Consider the following 22,428-nt stretch of genomic DNA (forward strand, 5'->3'; position numbering starts at 1 on the left):
ACTTAGAAAAATAACATCATGCTCACTTCCCTATCGAAATCAGAAGATATCCAGCAGTGCCCTCAGCTCAGAACTGGCATCAGCCAGTGGGACGCACCTACAGCCATCTACAGTCCACAGAACACTGGCCAGAAGTGGTCTTTATGGAAGAATTACGGGCAAAATGCCATACATTCGATATGGAAACAAGGCCTAATAACTCAACAATGCACAAAAACATAGGTACTGGGGTGCAGAAAAATTGAAGCGGGTGCTCTGGTTTGAAGAATCAATATGTGAAATATTCGTCTGTAACAGAAGGCAGTTTGTGCACTGAAGGGCTGAAGAGCGGTACAATAATGACTGTCTTCAGATAACAGGGAAGCATGGTGGAGGTTCCTTATATGTTTGGGGCTGCGTGTCAGCAAATGTAAGTTTGGTCAGGAATAATAATTTGCTTAACGCTGACAAATATATGCAGATACCTATCCATCATGCAATACCATCAGTGAGCCATCCGATTGGCTCCAAATTTATTCTGCAGCTGGACAATAACCCCGAACATACAGCCAATGTCTTCAGTGTAAAGAAGAACAAGAAGTCCCACAGAGCCTTGATCACAACAATATCGCATCTGTCTGACATTACATGAAGAGAAAAAAAATATTTACACAAGTCTACATCCACAGAAGATCTGTGGTTAGTTCTCCAAGATGATTGGAACAACCTCCCTGCTGAGATCCTTCAAAAACTGTGTGCAAGTGTATCTAGAAGAACTGATGCTGTTTTAAAGGCAAAGGTCGGCCACACCAAAAACCAATTTTATTTAGATTTCTCTTTTATTTATTTAGATTGCACTATTTAAAACTTCTATTTTTTAAGCATTTTTCCTATACCTGCCTAACTTTTGCACAATACTGCAAATTCACCGCGGCCTCCCCGATGCACCCCACTTGCCTTGTGTTTCATTTTGTAGGCTGCAACCGGCAGAGCCTACGTGACGGCAACAACCGGCAGAGCCTATGCGACGGCAACAACCGGCAGAGCCTACGCGACGGCAACAACCAATCATTTGCCTCAATGGTCTCATGCAGTAAAGTGCTGAGGGTAGTTATTGACTGCCGAGTAATGTGGCGCATAATGGCAGTGACAGTCCTCCGAAGACATGGTATGGGGATGTTGGATTTCCTAGAGATCAGCATGTGCTCAATTTCCCTGCAGCGCCTCCACAGGAGAGATGAAGCATTACATAATCCCTACTAAAATAGCTGCCATAAATAAATGTGCTAAATCCTCCTGAGCAAAATGTTCTTTGTAGCCGCTCTCATCTATGAGAACTGCAGATCCTCCATTTAGTAACTTTGATTTCACTAAAAGTGTATAGGAAAAAGATTTTAAAAAAACTAGAAATAAACAAGCCACTTCTTCCCAAGAAAGAATGATGATGTGGTAGAGCTGTACGAGGTCCTCCATGCTGCATCTGCCAGTGTGCTACAAAGGAAAAGATCCCTCGCGTCCCTATGTGCGGTGTATGGGAGATCTTATAGCAGCGTGTCTCTTTAAAGGGGGTTTACGGTGTTAAATGCAATTTTAAGTGCGGTAGAAATCTAGGCAGCCAACTAAAGACTTAAATAGTATGTGTTCCAGCCCGAGGGGTCAAAAATGTTGGCAGCTGCTTAACATCCAGTTAACGGAGACTCAAAGCTGTACAAGACTTGGTCAACAGCAGAGGACATGCCTCACCTCCACCTGTTTATCTCCTGGTCATCATGTAGATGCCACTGTCATGGTTCCCAATGGCAGGGGAACGTCAGGATACATAAATAACAGACGAGCTCTTGGGTGATGGAATCTCGAGCTGACCGTGAGCTAAACCTACCACACAACTAATAGTGGCCGGGGGGCGTGCCTACGTTTTATCCCTAGACGTCTCTCGCCAGCCGGAGGACTAACTAACCCTAGTAGAGGAAAAAACAGACCTGGCTTACCTCTAGGGAAATTCCCCCCAAAAGGAGACAGAAGCCCCCCACATATATTGACGGTGAGTTCAGAGGAAAAGACATACGCAGTATGAAGGTAGGTTCAGCAAAGCGAGGTCCGCTTACTAGATAGTAGAAAGATACAAAAGGGAACTGCACGGTCAGCTGAAAACCCTTTTAAAATACCATCCTGAAATTACTTTAAGACTCATGTGTCAACTCATGACACTGGAGTGGCAATTTCAGCCCACAAGAGCTTCCAGCTACAGAGAAAGATATAACTGTAAACTGGAACAAAAAATGCAAACAAACTTAGGACTAAGAGTCCAACTTAGCTGATCAGTAGTCTAGGAGCAGGAACATGCAACAGAAAGGCTCTGGTTACATTGATGGCCGGCAAGGCAATGACTGAAGAGCAGGAATAAATAGGAACTCCCCACTACTGATGAAAACAGGTGAACGGAGAAAGAAAACACACCCGAGTCACCAGTACCACTAGCCACCACCAGAAGGAGCCCAAAAGCAGATTCACAACAGTACCCCCCCCTCAAGGAGGGGGCACAGAACCCTCACAAGAACCACCAGGGCGATCCGGATGAGCCCTATGAAAGGCACGAACCAAATCAGAGGCGTGAACATCAGAAGCAGTTACCCAAGAATTATCTTCTTGACCATAACCCTTCCACTTAACCAGATATTGTAGTCTCCGTCTGGAAATACGGGAGTCCAAAATTTTCTCCACAACATACTCCAATTCACCCTCAACCAGCACAGGAGCAGGAGGCTCGGTAGAAGGAACAACCGGCACCTCATACCTCCGCAACAACGACCGATGGAAGACATTATGGATAGCGAAAGATGCCGGAAGGTCTAAACGAAAGGATACAGGGTTAAGAATCTCCAAAATCCTATAAGGACCGATGAACCGAGGCTTAAACTTAGGAGAAGAAACCCTCATAGGGACAAAACGGGAAGACAACCACACCAAGTCCCCAACACGAAGACGAGGACCAACACGACGACGGCGGTTGGCAAAATGCTGAGTCTCCTCCTGGGACAACTTCAAATTGTCCACCACCTGTCCCCAAATCCGATGCAACCTATCCACCATAGTATCCACTCCAGGACAATCCGAAGACTCCACCTGACCGGAAGAAAAACGAGGGTGAAACCCCGAATTGCAAAAGAAAGGAGAAACCAAAGTGGCAGAACTAGCCCGATTATTGAGGGCGAACTCTGCCAACGGCAAAAAGGCAACCCAGTCATCCTGATCCGCAGACACAAAACACCTCAAATAAGTCTCCAAGGTCTGATTAGTTCGCTCCGTCTGGCCATTAGTCTGAGGATGGAACGCAGACGAAAAAGACAAATCAATGCCCATCCTAGCACAGAATGCCCGCCAAAATCTAGACACGAACTGGGTCCCCCTGTCAGAAACGATATTTTCCGGAATACCATGCAAGCGAACCACATTTTGAAAAAACAGAGGAACCAATTCGGATGAGGAAGGCAACTTAGGCAAAGGTACCAAATGAACCATCTTTGAAAAACGATCACACACCACCCAGATGACAGACATTTTCTGAGAAGCAGGGAGATCAGAAATAAAATCCATAGAGATGTGAGTCCAAGGCCTCTTCGGAATAGGCAAAGATAACAACAATCCGCTAGCCCGAGAACAACAAGGCTTGGCCCGAGCACAAACATCACAAGACTGCACAAAAACTCGTACGTCTCGAGACAGGGAAGGCCACCAGAAGGACCTAGCCACCAAATCCCTAGTACCAAAGATTCCAGGATGACCTGCCAACGCAGAAGAATGAACCTCCGAGATGACTCTACTGGTCCAATCATCAGGAACAAACAGTCTACCAGGCGGGCAACGATCAGGTCTATCCGCCTGAAACTCCTGCAAAGCCCGTCGCAGGTCTGGGGAAACAGCAGATAATATCACCCCATCCTTAAGGATACCTGTAGGTTCAGAATCACCAGGGGAATCAGGCTCAAAACTCCTAGAAAGGGCATCTGCCTTCACATTTTTAGAACCTGGTAGGTATGAGACCACAAAATTAAACCGAGAGAAAGACAACGACCAGCGCGCCTGTCTAGGATTCAGGCGCTTGGCAGACTCAAGATAAATCAGATTCTTGTGATCGGTCAATACCACCATCTGATGTCTAGCCCCCTCAAGCCAATGACGCCACTCCTCAAAAGCCCACTTCATAGCCAATAGCTCCCGATTACCAATATCATAGTTTCGCTCGGCGGGCGAAAATTTTCGAGAAAAGAACGCACAAGGTCTCATCACGGAGCAGTCGGAACTTTTCTGCGACAAAACCGCCCCAGCTCCGATCTCGGAAGCGTCGACCTCAACCTGAAAAGGAAGAGCAACATCAGGCTGACGCAACACAGGGGCAGAAGAAAAGCGGCGCTTAAGCTCCCGAAAGGCCTCCACAGCAGCAGGGGACCAATCAGCAACATCAGCACCCTTTTTAGTCAAATCAGTCAAAGGTTTAGCAACATCCGAAAAACCAGTTATAAATCGACGATAAAAATTAGCAAAGCCCAAGAATTTCTGAAGGCTCTTAAGAGAAGTAGGTTGCGTCCAATCACAAATAGCCCGAACCTTGACAGGATCCATCTCAATGGAAGAAGGGGAAAAAATGTACCCCAAAAAAGAAATCTTTTGAACCCCAAAAATACACTTAGAACCCTTCACACACAAGGAATTAGCCCGCAAAACCCTCCTGACTTGTTGGACATGAGAGTCCCAGTCATCCGAAAAAATCTAAATATCATCCAGATACACAATCATAAATTTATCCAAATATTCACGGAAAATGTTATGCATAAAGGACTGAAAGACTGAAGGGGCATTTGAAAGACCAAAAGGCATTACTAAATACTCAAAATGGCCCTCGGGCGTATTAAATGCGGTTTTCCACTCATCCCCCTGCTTAATTCGCACCAAATTATACGCCCCACGAAGATCAATCTTAGAGAACCACTTAGCCCCCTTTATTCGAGCAAACAAATCAGTCAGCAGTGGCAAAGGATACTGATATTTGACTGTAATTTTATTCAAGAGTCGATAATCAATACACGGCCTCAAAGAGCCATCTTTTTTAGACACAAAGAAAAAACCGGCTCCTAAGGGAGATGAAGAAGGACGAATACGTCCCTTTTCCAGGGACTCCTTAATATACTCTCGCATAGCAACATGTTCAGGTACGGATAAATTAAACAAACGACCCTTTGGAAATTTACTGCCTGGAATCAGATCTATGGTACAATCGCAATCTCTGTGAGGAGGGAGTGAACCAAGCTTAGGCTCCTCAAAAACATCACGATAATCAGACAAAAATGCCGGAATCTCAGAGGGAATAGATGATGAAATGGAAACCAAAGGTACGTCCCCATGGGCCCCCTGACATCCCCAGCTTAACACAGACATTGCTTTCCAGTCAAGGACTGGATTATGAGATTGTAACCATGGCAATCCGAGCACCAAAACATCATGTAGATTGTACAACACAAGGAAGCGAATCACCTCCTGATGGTCTGGAGTCATACGCATAGTCACTTGTGTCCAGTATTGTGGTTTATTACTAGCCAATGGCGTAGAATCAATACCCTTCAGAGGTATAGGGACTTCCAGAGGCTCTAGATTAAACCCACAGCGCCTGGCAAAGGACCAATCCATAAGACTCAAAGCGGCGCCAGAGTCGACATAGGCGTCCGCGGTAATTGACGATAATGAACAAATCAAGGTCACAGATAGAATAAACTTAGACTGTAAAGTGCCAATTGAAACAGACTTATCAACCTTCTTTGTGCGTCTAGAGCATGCTGATATAACATGAGTTGAATCACCACAATAGAAGCACAACCCATTTTTTCGCCTAAAATTCTGCCATTCGCTTCTGGACAGAATTCTATCACATTGCATATTCTCTGGCGCCTTCTCAGAAGACACCGCCAAATGGTGCACAGGTTTACGCTCCCGCAAACGCCGATCAATCTGAATAGCCATTGTCATGGACTCATTCAGACCTGTAGGCGCAGGGAACCCCACCATAACATCCTTAATGGCATCAGAGAGACCCTCTCTGAAATTCGCCGCCAGGGCGCACTCATTCCACTGAGTAAGCACAGACCATTTACGAAATTTTTGGCAGTATATTTCAGCTTCATCTTGCCCTTGAGACAGGGCCATCAAGGCCTTTTCAGCCTGAATCTCTAAATTAGGTTCCTCATAAAGCAACCCCAAAGCCAGAAAAAACGCATCCACATTGAGCAACGCAGGATCCCCTGGTGCCAATGCAAAAGCCCAATCTTGAGGGTCACCTCGCAGCAAGGAAATTACAATCTTAACCTGCTGTGCGGGATCTCCAGCGGAGCGAGGTCTCAGAGAAAGAAATAATTTACAATTATATTTGAAATTCAAAAAACGAGATCTATCTCCGGAGAAAAATTCTGGTATAGGAATTCTAGGTTCAGATATAGGAGCATGTATAACAAAATCCTGTAAATCTTGAACTTTTGTGGCAAGATTATTCAAACCTATAGCCAAACGCTGAGGATCCATTTTAAGCAGGTGAGATCAGAGCCATTCAAGGGTTAGAAGGAGAGGGAGACAAAGACTGCAATTAGAGCTGAAATGCAACTGATTCAACTATAGAGCAAGCACCAAGGAAAAAAAAAAAAAAAAACAAATTTGCAGACTTCTTTTTCTCTCCTTTCTTCTGCCAACAGTTTTAACACTTGGCCGGCCATACTGTCATGGTTCCCAATGGCAGGGGAACGTCAGGATACATAAATAACAGACGAGCTCTTGGGTGATGGAATCTCGAGCTGACCGTGAGCTAAACCTACCACACAACTAATAGTGGCCGGGGGCGTGCCTACGTTTTATCCCTAGACGTCTCTCGTCAGCCGGAGGACTAACTAACCCTAGTAGAGGAAAAAACAGACCTGGCTTACCTCTAGGGAAATTCCCCCCAAAAGGAGACAGAAGCCCCCCACATATATTGACGGTGAGTTCAGAGGAAAAGACATACGCAGTATGAAGGTAGGTTCAGCAAAGCGAGGTCCGCTTACTAGATAGTAGAAAGATACAAAAGGGAACTGCACGGTCAGCTGAAAACCCTTTTAAAATACCAAATACCGTAACCATGACGATAAAGGGTAGACATGAATTGCTCTCCCAATTAGGCCTCATTCACACGTCAGTATAAAACACGTATATGGAAACAAAACAGTACAAGGGTTATCAGTGTGGCACCAAAAACTCAGCGTGTGCACGTGGCCTTAGCCAGAAAAATCTGCAACAGATTTTATCGTAAAACTGCCATGGGAGAAATACGCAGCATAATCTGACATGCTGAAGATGGAACACCCGGAGCTCTGGCCTATTTCCTCTGCAGCACGGAAATGAGATTTTGTAAAATGTGTTCTGTAATTTAGAACGGATCTAACGTGTGTCAGTCCCATGAGGACAAGCCCCTAAAGTCCGCTCTAAGGAGTTAACAGGGTGGTCCCATAAACAACATCTAGCACCTGTCCAGAAGATAGGTAAGTGAATGATGGCTGGGGGTCCGTCCCGAGAACAGTTACCCTTAGCAGGCTGTAATGGAGTCCCTTCCCTCTCTGTATACAATTTTTCTTATATCCTGAAAAGACCAATCTGGAGGTTATAAGACAGAATATTGTCACCAAGAGGTTATGGTTTACATATATTTAATAACACTGATAAAACCACAATGGCAGGAACACCCCTTTAATGGTCAAGCTTTAAAACAAGGGTCTAAGATCCATATCTGTGGAATAAGTCACCATACCTTGCATAAAGGGATAAAAAATAAATAACCAGAACTTGGGGGAGGGGAGATGGTAAGAAAATACGGGTCACATCCCTGCATTATCAGTGGTAAGGGAGTATACGGCGTGAGCAGAGCTCTAGGACGGAGACGTATGACAGCAGGAGATCCTGGCGTGAGCAGCAATGTGTCAATCATCCATTAGTGAGAGCTCGCAGGTAAGGCCACAGATGATGGGATGGTTCCCGCACACCCATGTGACTGTGTACACTGCAATGTACCGTTATCCCCCACCCAGTCTGTTAACCCTTCCAAGCCAGAGCAGGCTGCCCTCTATCCAGTGCCGTCTATGTCATCAGTGAGTGATCTGCACATTATCTATAGCACAGGCTTTTATCTGATGACAATCCAAGAGCCTCAGCACGAGTCTGCTCCATCTGTCACTGCCCCGTTACCGTAAATCTTAGGCCCAGTCTGCTCCATCTGTCACTGCCCCGTTACCATAAATCTTAGGCCCAGTCTGCTCCATCTGTCACTGCCCCATAACCCGTAAACCTTAGGCCGAGTCTGCTCCATCTGTCACTGCCCCATTACCCGTAAACCTTAGGCCGAGTCTGCTCCATTTGTCACTGCCCCGTTACCCATAACCCACAGGCCTAGTCTGCTCCATCTGTCACTGCCCCATTACCCGTAATCCTTAGGCTGAGTCTGCTCCACTTGTCACTGCCCCGTTACCCATAAACCACAGGCCGAGCCTGCTCCATCTGTCACTGCCCCGTTACCCGTAAACCTTAGGCCGAGTATGCTCCATTTGTCACTGCCCCGTTACCCGTAAACCTTAGGCCGAGTATGCTCCATTTGTCACTGCCCCGTTACCCGTAAACCTTAGGCCGAGTATGCTCCATTTGTCACTGACCCGTTACTCATAAACCTTACGCCAAGTCTGCTCAATCTGTCACTGCCCCGTTACCCGTAAATCTTAGGCTGAGTATCCTCCTTTTGTCACTGCCCGTTACCCGAAAACCTTAGGCCGAGTCTTCTCCATCTGTCACTGCACCGTTACCTGTAAACCTTAGGCCGAGTCTTCTCCATCTGTCACTGCACCGTTACCCGTAAACCTTAGGCCGAGTCTGCTCCATCTGTCACTGCCCCGTTACCAGTAAACCTTAGGCCGAGTATGCTCCATCTGTCACAGCCCCGTTACCAGTAAACCTTAGGCCGAGTATGCTCCATCTGTCACTGCCCCGTTACCAGTAAACCTTAGGCCGAGTATGCTCCATCTGTCACAGCCCCGTTACCAGTAAACCTTAGGCCGAGTATGCTCCATCTGTCACTGCCCCGTTACCAGTAAACCTTAGGCCGAGTATGCTCCATCTGTCACAGCCCCGTTACCTGTAAACCTTAGGCCGAGTATGCTCCATCTGTCACTGCCCCGTTACCAGTAAACCTTAGGCCGAGTACACTCCATCTGTCACAGCCCCGTTACCTGTAAACCACACCTCATACGTATAGTATACGTCATCTGTGGCCACATGAAAGCCAAAGGCTGACAGTTAGTAGCCAGCCCCTGGGACTTCATGCTCCCAGCTAATTGCCCGATAGCAGCGGCCACAGTGGGACTGGCACAACCCCAGAGATCACACAGAATATACGATGATGGAGAGCAGGGACTAGCTGGAAGGAAGTCTGCAGCAGCACGGGACTATAATCTGGCCATAGCCTGCCACAATCCCGATCTATAAATACACAGCTCCTCACACTGGGCTTCCAGGAGGATCACCGTCCCGTGCAGACACAATGGCGACAGCAGGACGGTCCGTGCACACCGCGCCGCTCACCTTGGTCTCCTTCACGTCCTGCCTGATGCCCTCTGGGTACCACTGCACCCGCACATAGCCCCTCTTCAGGGGCCCGAACCTGCTGGCCTCCCACACAGTCTCGGATCCGGGGCTGCCCTGCTCTCCCCCGCCCGCTCCTCCTCCACCGGCGCCTCCCTTTCTTCGGCCCCCGCTGGCCCCCTCTTCCGCCACATCCTCCTCTTCCTCGCTCTCCGAGTCCTCCCCGTGGATGAGCCTCACCAGGCCGAACCGGCTCTGGCCTCTGTAGGCACCGAACACCAGGTCATGTGAGAAAAGGAGCCGCTGGGAACCAACGCTGCCGGCCAGTGGCGGGGACTCGGCTGTCACAGGGGATGAGGGATCCGCGGTATCCGCCATTGTTGTTGTCCGGAAGAGAACAGAGGAGCAGCCGCCGGCCTGGGCGGTTACCAAGGAGAGAGCGGCGGAAGAGCGAGGTGACGTCATCCCGCCCAACGTCGTTACTAAGGTGCAGGGATGCTGTTGCTGGGGTAACCGGCACTGTGTTACCAGGGAACCGGCTGCCACTCGGACTATGAGCGAGGAAGAAAACGCGCAACCGACCGCATGTGCAGCGGCCTGAACGTTATCCACCTGTACGTAGCACGACAGTAACGGCCGGCACAGGTCACCGTCACCTGTATGTAGCCCCGACGTGTCAGTAACGGCCGGCACAGGTCACCGTCACCTGTATGTAGCCCCGACGTGTCAGTAACGGCCGGCACAGGTCACCGTCACCTGTATGTAGCCCCGACGTGACAGTAACGGCCGGCACAGGTCACCGTCACCTGTATGTAGCCCCGACGTGTCAGTAACGGCCGGCACAGGTCACCGTCACCTGTATGTAGCCCCGACGTGACAGTAACGGGCGGCACAGGTCACCGTCACCTGTATGTAGCCCCGACGTGTCAGTAACGGCCGGCACAGGTCACCGTCACCTGTATGTAGCCCCGACGTGTCAGTAACGGCCGGCACAGGTCACCGTCACCTGTATGTAGCCCCGACGTGTCTGTAACGGCCGGCACAGGTCACCGTCACCTGTATGTAGCCCCGACGTGTCAGTAACGGCCGGCACAGGTCACCGTCACCTGTATGTAGCCTGTCATGATCTCCATGGCCAGAGAACTAGCATAAGCCTCAATAGGAACAAGCTCTTGGAAGATGTAACTGTACTGACCATGAACTAAACCTACCGCACAACTAGAAGTAGCCAGGTAGCATGTCCTACTTTTTATCCCTATATGCCCAGCGCCGGCCGGAGAACTAAATAATGCTAGCAGAGGGAAATATAAGACCTGACTCACCTCTAGAGAAATGCCCAAAAAGGAGACAGAAGCCCCCCACATATATTGGCGGTGATATGAGATGAAACAACAAACGCAGCAGGAAAATAGTTTTAGCAAATTTGAGGTCCGCTTTCTAGATAGCAGAAGACAGAAAGCATACTTTCATGGTCAGTAGAAAACCCTAACAAAACACATCCAGAAATCACTTTAGGACTCTGGCATCAACTCATAATACCAGAGTGGCAATTCCTGATCAACAAGAGCTTTCCAGACACAGTAACGAAACTGCAGCTGTGAACTGGAACCAAAATACAAAAACAAAACATGGACGAATGTCCAACTTATCTAGTAGATGTCTGGGAGCAGGAACAAGCACAGAGAGGCTTCTGATAACATTGTTGACCGGCAAGCATCTAACAGAGAAGCCAGGTTATATAGCGACACCCAGATCTAATCAGAACAGGTGAACAGGGAAGATGATGTCACAAGTTCAATTCCACCAGTAGCCACCGGGGGAGCCCAGAATCCAAATTCACAACAGTACCCCCCCCTCAAGGAGGGGGCACCGAACCCTCACCAGAACCACCAGGGCGATCAGGATGGGCCCTATGAAAGGCACGAACCAGATCAGAGGCATGAACATCAGATGCAGTGACCCAAGAATTATCCTCCTGGCCGTATCCCTTCCACTTGACCAGATACTGGAGTCTCCGTCTGGAAACACGGGAGTCTAGGATTTTTTCCACAACGTACTCCAACTCACCCTCAACCAACACCGGAGCAGGAGGCTCAACGGAAGGCACAACCGGTGCCTCATACCTGCGCAATAACGACCGATGAAAAACGTTATGAATAGAAAAGGATGCAGGGAGGTCCAAACGGAAGGAAACAGGGTTAAGAATCTCCAATATTTTATACGGACCGATGAACCGAGGCTTAAACTTAGGAGATGAGACCCTCATAGGGACAAAACGAGAAGACAACCACACCAAATCTCCAACACAAAGCCGAGGACCAACACGACGGTGACGGTTGGCAAAAAGCTGAGTCTTCTCCTGGGACAACTTTAAATTGTCCATCACCTGCCCCCAGATATGATGCAATCTCTCCACCACCGCATCCACTCCAGGACAATCCGAGGATTCCATCTGACCGGAGGAAAATCGAGGGTGGAACCCCGAATTACAGAAAAACGGGGACACCAAAGTGGCAGAGCTGGCCCGATTATTGAGGGCGAACTCCGCCAATGGCAAAAAAGCAACCCAATCATCCTGGTCAGCAGACACAAAACACCTCAGATATGTCTCCAGGGTCTGATTAGTCCGCTCGGTCTGGCCATTAGTCTGAGGGTGAAAAGCAGACGAAAAAGACAAATCTATGCCCATCCTAGCACAGAATGCCCGCCAAAATCTAGACACAAATTGGGTTCCTCTGTCAGAAACGATATTCTCAGGAATACCATGCAAACGAACAACATTTTGAAAAAACAGGGGCACCAACTCGGAAGAAGAAGGCAATTTGGGCAGGGGAACCAAATGGACCATCTTAGAAAAACGGTCACACACCACCCAGATGACAGACATCTTCTGAGAAACAGGCAGATCTGAAATAAAATCCATCGAGATGTGTGTCCAAGGCCTCTTAGGAATAGGCAAGGGCAACAATAATCCACTAGCCCGAGAACAACAAGGCTTGGCCCGAGCACAAACGTCACAAGACTGCACAAAGCCTCGCACATCTCGTGACAGGGAAGGCCACCAGAAGGATCTTGCCACCAAATCCCTGGTACCAAAAATTCCAGGATGACCTGCCAATGCAGAAGAATGTACCTCAGAGATGACTCTACTGGTCCAATCATCAGGAACAAACAACCTATCAGGCGGACAACGATCCGGTCTATCCGCCTGAAACTCCTGCAAGGCCCGCCGCAGGTCTGGAGAAACGGCTGACAAGATAACTCCCTCCTTAAGAATACCTGTGGGGTCAGAGTTGCCGGGTGAATCAGGCTCAAAACTCCTAGAAAGGGCATCCGCCTTAACATTCTTAGAACCCGGTAGGTACGATACCACAAAATTAAACCGAGAGAAAAATAATGACCAGCGCGCCTGTCTAGGATTCAGGCGCCTGGCGGTCTCAAGATAGATCAAATTTTTGTGGTCAGTCAATACCACCACCTGATGTCTGGCCCCCTCGAGCCAATGGCGCCACTCCTCAAACGCCCACTTCATGGCCAAAAGCTCCCGATTCCCAACATCATAATTCCGCTCAGCGGGCGAAAATTTACGGGAAAAGAAGGCACAAGGCCTCATCACGGCGCAGTCAGAACTTTTCTGCGACAACACTGCCCCAGCCCCGATCTCAGAAGCGTCGACCTCAACCTGAAAAGGAAGAGTCACATCAGGCTGACGCAACACAGGGGCAGAAGAAAAACGGCGCTTAAGCTTCTGAAAGGCCTCCACAGCATCAGGGGACCAATTAGCAACATCAGCACCCTGTCTAGTCAAATCGGTCAATGGCTTAACGACATCCGAAAAACCAGAAATAAATCGACGATAAAAGTTGGCAAAGCCCAAAAATTTCTGAAGACTTTTAAGAGAAGAGGGCTGCGTCCAATCACAAATAGCTTGAACCTTGACAGGATCCATCTCAATGGAAGAGGGAGAAAAAATATATCCCAAAAAGGAAATTCTCTGAACCCCAAAAACGCACTTAGAACCCTTGACACACAGAGAATTAGACCGCAAAACCTGAAAAACCCTCTTAACTTGCCGGACATGAGAGTCCCAATCATCCGAAAAAATCAGAATATCATCCAGATACACTATCATAAATTTATCCAAAAAATCGCGGAAAATATCATGCATAAAGGACTGGAAGACTGAAGGGGCATTAGAAAGACCAAAAGGCATCACCAAATACTCAAAGTGGCCCTCGGGCGTATTAAATGCGGTTTTCCACTCATCCCCCTGCCTGATCCGCACCAAATTATACGCCCCACGGAGATCAATCTTAGAGAACCACTTGGCCCCCTTTATGCGAGCAAACAAATCAGTCAGCAACGGCAATGGGTATTGATATTTAACCGTGATTTTATTCAAAAGCCGATAATCAATACATGGTCTCAAAGAGCCGTCTTTTTTTGACACAAAGAAAAAACCGGCTCCTAAGGGAGATGACGATGGACGAATATGTCCCTTTTCCAAGGACTCCTTTATATATTCTCGCATAGCAGCATGTTCAGGCACAGACAGATTAAATAAACGACCCTTTGGGTATTTACTACCCGGAATTAAATCTATAGCACAATCGCACTCCCGGTGCGGAGGTAATGAACCAAGCTTGGGTTCTTCAAAGACGTCACGATAATCAGACAGGAACTCAGGGATTTCAGAAGGAATAGATGATGAAATGGACACCAAAGGTACGTCCCCATGAGTCCCCTTACATCCCCAGCTCAACACAGACATAGCTCTCCAGTCAAGGACTGGGTTGTGAGACTGCAGCCATGGCAATCCCAGCACCAAATCATCATGTAGATTATACAGCACCAGAAAACGAATAGTCTCCTGGTGATCCGGATTAATACACATAGTCACTTGTGTCCAGTATTGTGGTTTATTATTAGCCAATGGGGTGGAGTCAATCCCCTTCAGAGGAATAAGAGTCTCCAAAGGCTCTAAATCATACCCACAACGATTGGCAAAGGACCAATCCATAAGACTCAAAGCGGCGCCAGAGTCGATATAGGCGTCCGTAGTAATAGATGACAAAGAGCAAATCAGGGTCACAGACAAAATAAATTTAGACTGTAAAGTGCCAATGGGAACGGATTTATCAAGCTTTTTAGTACGCTTAGAGCATGCTGATATAACATGAGTAGAATCCCCACAATAGAAACACAACCCATTTTTCCGTCTAAAATTCTGCCGCTCGCTTCTGGACAGAATTCTATCACACTGCATGTTTTCTGGCGTCTTCTCAGTGGACACCGCCAGATGGTGCACTGGTTTGCGCTCCCGCAGACGCCTATCGATCTGAATGGCCATTGTCATGGACTCATTCAGACTTGCAGGCACAGGGAACCCCACCATAACATCCTTAATGGCATCAGAAAGACCCTCTCTGAAAGTAGCCGCCAAGGCGCACTCATTCCACTGAGTAAGCACAGACCATTTACGGAATTTTTGGCAGTAAATTTCAGCTTCATCTTGCCCCTGCGATAGGGACATCAAAGTTTTTTCTGCCTGAAGTTCCAAATGAGGTTCCTCATAAAGCAAGCCCAAGGCCAGAAAAAACGCATCCACATTGCGCAACGCAGGATCCCCTGGTGCCAATGCAAAAGCCCAATCTTGAGGGTCGCCGCGGAGCAAGGAAATCACAATCCCAACCTGCTGTGCAGGGTCTCCAGCAGAACGAGATTTCAGGGACAAAAATAACTTACAATTATTTCTAAAATTCTGAAAGCTAGATCTATTCCCTGAGAAGAATTCCGGCAAAGGAATTCTCGGCTCTGATACCGGAGCATGAATAATAAAATCTTGCAAACTTTGTACTTTCGTGGCGAGATTATTCAAACCTGCAGTTACACTCTGTAGATCCATTATAGACAGGTGAACATAGAGCCATTCAAAGATTAGAAGGAGAGAGAAAAAAAAGAAAGACTGCAGCATAGACAGACTGGCAAGTGATCCAATTAAGAGCACACTAACTACTAGAGAAAAAAAAAAAAAAAAAAAATTTTCAGCAGACTTCTTATTTCTCTCCTTTCTCAGCCAAGGATTTTAACCCTTTAGTGGGCCGGTCAAACTATCATGATCTCCATGGCCAGAGAACTAGCATAAGCCTCAATAGGAACAAGCTCTTGGAAGATGTAACTGTACTGACCATGAACTAAACCTTACCGCACAACTAGAAGTAGCCAGGTAGCATGTCCTACTTTTTATCCCTATATGCCCAGCGCCGGCCGGAGAACTAAATAATGCTAGCAGAGGGAAATATAAGACCTGACTCACCTCTAGAGAAATGCCCAAAAAGGAGACAGAAGCCCCCCACATATATTGGCGGTGATATGAGATGAAACAACAAACGCAGCAGGAAAATAGTTTTAGCAAATTTGAGGTCCGCTTTCTAGATAGCAGAAGACAGAAAGCATACTTTCATGGTCAGTAGAAAACCCTAACAAAACACATCCAGAAATCACTTTAGGACTCTGGCATCAACTCATAATACCAGAGTGGCAATTCCTGATCAACAAGAGCTTTCCAGACACAGTAACGAAACTGCAGCTGTGAACTGGAACCAAAATACAAAAACAAAACATGGACGAATGTCCAACTTATCTAGTAGATGTCTGGGAGCAGGAACAAGCACAGAGAGGCTTCTGATAACATTGTTGACCGGCAAGCATCTAACAGAGAAGCCAGGTTATATAGCGACACCCAGATCTAATCAGAACAGGTGAACAGGGAAGATGATGTCACAAGTTCAATTCCACCAGTAGCCACCGGGGGAGCCCAGAATCCAAATTCACAACAGTAGCCCCGACGTGTCAGTAACGGCCGGCACAGGTCACCGTCACCTGTATGTAGCCCCGACGTGTCAGTAACGGCCGGCACAGGTCACCGTCACCTGTATGTAGCCCCGACGTGTCAGTAACGGCCGGCACAGGTCACCGTCACCTGTATGTAGCCCCGACGTGTCAGTAACGGCCGGCACAGGTCACCGTCACCTGTATGTAGCCCCGACGTGTCAGTAACGGCCGGCACAGGTCACCGTCACCTGTATGTAGCCCCGACGTGTCAGTAACGGCCGGCACAGGTCACCGTCACCTGTATGTAGCCCCGACGTGTCAGTAACGGCCGGCACAGGTCACCGTCACCTGTATGTAGCCCCGACGTGTCAGTAACGGCCGGCACAGGTCACCGTCACCTGTATGTAGCCCCGACGTGTCAGTAACGGCCGGCACAGGTCACCGTCACCTGTATGTAGCCCCGACGTGACAGTAACGGCCGGCACAGGTCACCGTCACCTGTATGTAGCCCCGACGTGTCAGTAACGGCCGGCACAGGTCACCGTCACCTGTATGTAGCCCCGACGTGTCAGTAACGGCCGGCACAGGTCACCGTCACCTGTATGTAGCCCCGACGTGTCAGTAACGGCCGGCACAGGTCACCGTCACCTGTATGTAGCCCCGACGTGTCAGTAACGGCCGGCACAGGTCACCGTCACCTGTATGTAGCCCCGACGTGACAGTAACGGCCGGCACAGGTCACCGTCACCTGTATGTAGCCCCGACGTGACAGTAACGGCCGGCACAGGTCACCGTCACCTGTATGTAGCCCCGACGTGTCAGTAACGGCCGGCACAGGTCACCGTCACCTGTATGTAGCCCCGACGTGTCAGTAACGGCCGGCACAGGTCACCGTCACCTGTATGTAGCCCCGACGTGACAGTAACGGCCGGCACAGGTCACCGTCACCTGTATGTAGCCCCGACGTGTCAGTAACGGCCGGCACAGGTCACCGTCACCTGTATGTAGCCCCGACCTGTCAGTAACGGCCGGCACAGGTCACCGTCCCCTGTATGTAGCCCCGACGTGACAGTAACGGCCGGCACAGGTCACCGTCACCTGTATGTAGCCCCGACGTGTCAGTAACGGCCGGCACAGGTCACCGTCACCTGTATGTAGCCCCGACGTGTCAGTAACGGCCGGCACAGGTCACCGTCACCTGTATGTAGCCCCGACGTGTCAGTAACGGCCGGCACAGGTCACCGTCACCTGTATGTAGCCCCGACGTGACAGTAACGGCCGGCACAGGTCACCGTCACCTGTATGTAGCCCCGACGTGACAGTAACGGCCGGCACAGGTCACCGTCACCTGTATGTAGCCCCGACGTGTCAGTAACGGCCGGCACAGGTCACCGTCACCTGTATGTAGCCCCGACCTGTCAGTAACGGCCGGCACAGGTCACCGTCCCCTGTATGTAGCCCCGACGTGACAGTAACGGCCGGCACAGGTCACCGTCACCTGTATGTAGCCCCGACGTGTCAGTAACGGCCGGCACAGGTCACCTGTATGTAGCCCCGACGTGTCAGTAACGGCCGGCACAGGTCACCGTCACCTGTATGTAGCCCCGACGTGTCAGTAACGGCCGGCACAGGTCACCGTCACCTGTATGTAGCCCCGACGTGTCAGTAACGGCCGGCACAGGTCACCGTCACCTGTATGTAGCCCCGACGTGTCAGTAACGGCCGGCACAGGTCACCGTCACCTGTATGTAGCCCCGACGTGTCAGTAACGGCCGGCACAGGTCACCGTCACCTGTATGTAGCCCCGACGTGTCAGTAACGGCCGGCACAGGTCACCGTCACCTGTATGTAGCCCCGACGTGTCAGTAACGGCCGGCACAGGTCACCGTCACCTGTATGTAGCCCCGACGTGACAGTAACGGCCGGCACAGGTCACCGTCACCTGTATGTAGCCCCGACGTGTCAGTAACGGCCGGCACAGGTCACCGTCACCTGTATGTAGCCCCGACGTGTCAGTAACGGCCGGCACAGGTCACCGTCACCTGTATGTAGCCCCGACGTGTCAGTAACGGCCGGCACAGGTCACCGTCACCTGTATGTAGCCCCGACGTGACAGTAACGGCCGGCACAGGTCACCGTCACCTGTATGTAGCCCCGACGTGACAGTAACGGCCGGCACAGGTCACCGTCACCTGTATGTAGCCCCGACGTGTCAGTAACGGCCGGCACAGGTCACCGTCACCTGTATGTAGCCCCGACGTGTCAGTAACGGCCGGCACAGGTCACCGTCACCTGTATGTAGCCCCGACGTGTCAGTAACGGCCGGCACAGGTCACCGTCACCTGTATGTAGCCCCGACGTGTCAGTAACGGCCGGCACAGGTCACCGTCACCTGTATGTAGCCCCGACGTGTCAGTAACGGCCGGCACAGGTCACCGTCACCTGTATGTAGCCCCGACGTGTCAGTAACGTCCGGCACAGGTCACCGTCACCTGTATGTAGCCCCGTCCTGTCAGTAACGGCCGGCACAGGTCACCGTCACCTGTATGTAGCCCCGACGTGTCAGTAACGGCCGGCACAGGTCACCGTCACCTGTATGTAGCCCCGACGTGTCAGTAACGGCCGGCACAGGTCACCGTCACCTGTATGTAGCCCCGACGTGTCAGTAACGGCCGGCACAGGTCACCGTCACCTGTATGTAGCCCCGACGTGTCAGTAACGGCCGGCACAGGTCACCGTCACCTGTATGTAGCCCCGACGTGTCAGTAACGGCCGGCACAGGTCACCGTCACCTGTATGTAGCCCCGACGTGTCAGTAACGGCCGGCACAGGTCACCGTCACCTGTATGTAGCCCCGACGTGTCAGTAACGGCCGGCACAGGTCACCGTCACCTGTATGTAGCCCCGACGTGTCAGTAACGGCCGGCACAGGTCACCGTCACCTGTATGTAGCCCCGACGTGTCAGTAACGGCCGGCACAGGTCACCGTCACCTGTATGTAGCCCCGACGTGTCAGTAACGGCCGGCACAGGTCACCGTCACCTGTATGTAGCCCCGACGTGTCAGTAACGGCCGGCACAGGTCACCGTCACCTGTATGTAGCCCCGACGTGTCAGTAACGGCCGGCACAGGTCACCGTCACCTGTATGTAGCCCCGACGTGTCAGTAACGGCCGGCACAGGTCACCGTCACCTGTATGTAGCCCCGACGTGTCAGTAACGGCCGGCACAGGTCACCGTCACCTGTATGTAGCCCCGACGTGTCAGTAACGGCCGGCACAGGTCACCGTCACCTGTATGTAGCCCCGACGTGTCAGTAACGGCCGGCACAGGTCACCGTCACCTGTATGTAGCCCCGACGTGTCAGTAACGGCCGGCACAGGTCACCGTCACCTGTATGTAGCCCCGACGTGTCAGTAACGGCCGGCACAGGTCACCGTCACCTGTATGTAGCCCCGACGTGTCAGTAACGGCCGGCACAGGTCACCGTCACCTGTATGTAGCCCCGACGTGTCAGTAACGGGCGGCACAGGTCACCGTCACCTGCATGTAGCCCCGACGTGTCAGTAACGGCCGACACAGGTCACCGTCACCTGTATGTAGCCCCGACGTGTCAGTAACGGCCGGCACAGGTCACCGTCACCTGTATGTAGCACCGACGTGTCAGTAACGGCCGTCACAGGTCACCGTCACCTGTATGTAGCCCCGACGTGTCAGTAACGGCCGGCACAGGTCACCGTCACCTGTATGTAGCCCCGACGTGTCAGTAACGTCCGGCACAGGTCACCGTCACCTGTATGTAGCCCCGACGTGTCAGTAACGTCCGGCACAGGTCACCGTCCCCTGTATGTAGCCCCGACGTGTCAGTAACGACCGGCACAGGTCACCGTCACCTGTATGTAGCCCCGACGTGACAGTAACGGCCGGCACAGGTCACCGTCACCTGTATGTAACCCCGACTTGTCAGTAACGGCCGGCACAGGTCACCGTCACATGTATGTAGCCCTGACGTGTCAGTAACGGCCGGCACAGGTCACCGCCACCTGTATGTAGCCCCGACGTGTCAGTAACGGCCGGCACAGGTCACCGTCACCTGTATGTAGCCCCGACGTGTCAGTAACGGCCGGCACAGGTCACCGTCACCTGTATGTAGCCCCGACGTGTCAGTAACGGCCGGCACAGGTCACCGTCACCTGTATGTAGCCCCGACCTGTCAGTAACGGCCGGCACAGGTCACCGTCACCTGTATGTAGCCCCGACGTGACAGTAACGGCCGGCACAGATCTCCGTCACCTGTATGTAGCCCCGACGTGTCAGTAACGGCCGGCACAGGTCTCCGTCACCTGTATGTAGCCCCGACGTGTCAGTAACGGCCGGCACAGGTCACCGTCACCTGTATGTAGCCCCGACGTGACAGTAACGGCTGGCACAGGTCTCCGTCACCTGTACGTAGCACCGACGTGTCAGTAACGGCCGGCACAGGTCACCGTCACCTGTATGTAGCCCCGACGTGTCAGTAACGGCCGGCACAGGTCACCGTCACCTGTATGTAGCCCCGACGTGTCTGTAATGGCCGGCACAGGTCACCGTCACCTGTATGTAGCACCGACGTGTCAGTAACGGCCGGCACAGGTCAACGTCACCTGTATGTAGCCCCGACGTGTCAGTAACGGCCGGCACAGGTCACCGTCACCTGTATGTAGCACCGACGTGTCAGTAACGGCCGGCACAGGTCACCGTCACCTGTATGTAGCCCCGACGTGACAGTAATGGCCGGCACAGGTCTCCGTCACCTGTATGTAGCCCCGACGTGTCAGTAACGGCCGGCACAGGTCACCGTCACCTGTATGTAGCCCCGACGTGTCAGTAACGGCCGGCACAGGTCTCCGTCACCTGTATGTAGCCCCGACGTGTCAGTAACGGCCGGCACAGGTCACCGTCACCTGTATGTAGCCCCGACGTGACAGTAACGGCCGGCACAGGTCTCCGTCACCTGTACGTAGCACCGACGTGTCAGTAACGGCCGGCACAGGTCACCGTCACCTGTATGTAGCCCCGACGTGTCAGAAAGGGCCGGCACAGGTCACCGTCACTGGTATGTAGCCCCGACGTGTCAGTAACTGCCGGCACCGGTCACCTTCACCTGTATGTAGCCCCGACGTGTCAGTAACGGCCGGCACAGGTCACCGTCACCTGTATGTAGCACCGACGTGTCAGTAACGGCCGACACAGGTCACCGTCACCTGTATGAAGCACGGAGGTGTCAGTAACGGCCGGCACAGGTCACCGTCACCTGTATGAAGCACGGAGGTGTCAGTAACGGCCGGCACAGGTCACCGTCACCTGTATGAAGCACGGACGTGTCAGTAACGGCCGGCACAGGTCACTGTCACCTGTATGTAGCACCGAAGTTTCAGTAACGGCCGGCACAGGTCACTGTCACCTGTATGTAGCACCGACGTGTCAGTTATGGTCACTTTGATGTAGCACCGACATGTCAGTAAGGCTACCGTCACACGTTCAGTATTTGGTCAGTATTTTACTTCAGTATTTGTAAGCCAAAACCAGGAGTGGAACAAATAGAGGAAACGTATATCTACTATATAATTGTCTAAGGGTCACTTCCGTCTTTCTGTCTGTCTGTCCTTCTCTCTTTCTGTCACGGATATTCATTGGTCGCGGCCTCTGTCTGTCATGGAAATCCAAGTCGCTAATTGGTCGCAACAAAACAGCCACGACCAATCAGCGACAGGCACAGTCTGGAAGAAAATGGCCGCTCCTTGCTCCCCGCAGTCTGTGCCCGGCGCCCGCATACTCCCCTCCAGTCACCGCTCACACAGGGTTAATGCCGGCGGTAACAGACCGCGTTATGCCGTGGGTAACGCATTCCGTAACCGCTGCTATTAACCCTGTGTGTCCCCAAGTTTTTACTATTGATGCTGCCTATGCGGCATCAATAGTAAAAACATGTAATATTAAA

The 22,428-nt window shown here is 51.0% G+C and overlaps 2 protein-coding genes across 4 annotated transcripts in view; one reads left to right on the forward strand and one right to left on the reverse strand.

The window, feature by feature from the left end:
- Nucleotides 1-9,993, reverse strand: part of UBE2O (ubiquitin conjugating enzyme E2 O) — a 66,293-nt gene extending 56,300 nt beyond the window's left edge. The window contains exon 1 of the mRNA XM_077251817.1: nt 9,616-9,993. Within this exon, the coding sequence (XP_077107932.1) occupies nt 9,616-9,993 (378 nt within the window). The remainder of the gene's footprint in view (nt 1-9,615) is intronic.
- Nucleotides 9,956-22,428, forward strand: part of AANAT (aralkylamine N-acetyltransferase) — an 88,463-nt gene continuing 75,990 nt past the window's right edge. The window contains exon 1 of one of the 3 annotated variants that reach the window (XM_077251820.1): nt 9,956-10,070. The gene's annotated coding sequence lies outside the window, so the exon portion shown is untranslated. Of the gene's footprint in view, nt 10,230-22,428 lie in introns of all 3 variants that reach the window. The other 2 variants (XM_077251821.1, XM_077251818.1) reach the window with 2 other exon arrangements.

The sequence above is a fragment of the Ranitomeya variabilis genome, chromosome 4 (genome assembly GCF_051348905.1).
Source record: "Ranitomeya variabilis isolate aRanVar5 chromosome 4, aRanVar5.hap1, whole genome shotgun sequence".
Taxonomy (NCBI): Eukaryota; Metazoa; Chordata; class Amphibia; order Anura; family Dendrobatidae; genus Ranitomeya; species Ranitomeya variabilis.